Here is a 1,524-nt window from a genome sequence, read left to right as displayed (position 1 = left end):
CTTGTACTGAAGGAAAGAAGTGCCTAGAAGCCTTGGAGAAACAGATGCAGATGCACTGGCTAGATTATGCGGAATGGAGCCTTAACATTCGCTCTTTGGGTTGCGAACAGGGTCAATCTAAAATCTGAGTCTTGGGTCCACCTGTTTGCTTGAAGCTTGTGCCATCTTGCGCAGCTGCTCAGCTGCGGCTCTTGCGACGTCCGCGCGGTCTGCAAGATTGCTTCGATCGGCGCATCCATCGGCTCTCGATACGATTCGTGAGCGGGCACGTGACACGACCGCTGCAAGTCGACGCTGCTCGTCCATTTCAGCTGCCGCAGCCAGCTCGTGTTGCGCTGCGTAAATGTTCTGTGGCAAGCGGGCGCGCTGCAAAAGTGACGGATCCGTGGTCTGCGCAGAAGACAAATCAATGCGCTCTTGAGCTAGAAATTGTAATGCATCCAACTGAAAGTGGCTAGGCATCGACGTGCAATCCAGTGTAAGCAGGCAAGACGTGGAAACCCGCTAAAATCTTACCTCATGTTCGCCCTTATGAGCAACAGGTGAATCGTCCTTCGGAGGAGCAGTGGGCGGCGTTTGAACAGACGGTTTCCCAATCTGTTCTACCCGTTCCTTTGCTCCCTCGTGACCTGACTGACTGCCCCCAATTTTCACGTCTTGGTAAGCATCTCTAGACAAGCTCTGCGGTCCTCCACTTGGCTGCGTACAAACGCAAAACAGACAGCAGTATATAATGCGAAATTCAACGCCTGACGAGAACAGCAACAGAACAGAAAGCACTACATGATGCAACATGCAATGTTTAAGATAAACGGGTACTGCCCACCCAATGTGTATACCATGGTGTCTCTCGTCGCACCCAACATCAGCTTATTTAAAGTCACTTCTGCACCGGAAAAGCATGCCTCCCTATGGAAGAAAATACAAGGAGGGAGTGTCTGCTTCTTACCTCCACTGTATTCGACTTAGGGCCCTGAATTTCACTAGCGGCCCTCGCGGCCTCAATTCTTCGCAGTTGCTCAGCAGCTGCCTGCGCGACATCTGACCTCTGCTCAAAGCATTTCAGCTCAGCTGAGCCTTCTGCCCGAGATATTGTCCTAGAGCTTATCCTTGAGGCCAGGGCAGCTGCTCTCCTCTCATTTTGGGCGGCGAAAACTTCGGCGACGGCCTTCTGCACGGCCGCAGCCCTCGTCGAGGAAGTGGGGCGCGCTGAAGCTTCACGCCCTGCAGTTTTCACATCATTTGTGTCCGTAGCTCCACTTTCAGTTAGATCTCTCTCTCTACGATGAATTCCCTCACTGTTCGGGGCTGTCGACGTTTCAAAACCACTGGAAGAGCTTTTCGTGTCTCCCTGCGCAAGCGAAGGAGCACGCTGGTCCCCTGAGTTTTTGAGTTCATGACTAGCACTTCGTTCTACAACTTCTGTGATGGGTGGCCCTTCCGAGACAAGATTGGTGCCCTGTTGGGCCTCCACAGACTGTACATGCATGTTGACCAAAGACCGCTCCCGGCGAAACACATCAG

At 52.8% G+C, this 1,524-nt stretch overlaps 1 protein-coding gene across 1 annotated transcript; it reads right to left on the bottom strand.

Moving 5' to 3' along the window:
• Positions 1–117: 117 nt before the first annotated feature.
• On the bottom strand, positions 118–1,489 carry EMH_0097130 (uncharacterized protein; the record flags this gene model as incomplete). The annotated part of the gene is made up of 3 exons (XM_038023268.1): positions 118–390; positions 517–699; positions 950–1,489. 3 exons carry the CDS (start codon positions 1,487–1,489, stop codon positions 118–120), a joined length of 996 nt encoding a protein of 331 aa, XP_037879122.1.
• Between the last annotated feature and the right edge of the window lie 35 nt (positions 1,490–1,524).

Source organism: Eimeria mitis, genomic scaffold, assembly GCF_000499745.2.
Source record: "Eimeria mitis Houghton genomic scaffold, Emh_scaff9407, whole genome shotgun sequence".
NCBI lineage: Eukaryota > Apicomplexa > Conoidasida > Eucoccidiorida > Eimeriidae > Eimeria > Eimeria mitis.
This window is presented reverse-complemented; position numbering and strand designations above follow the sequence as displayed.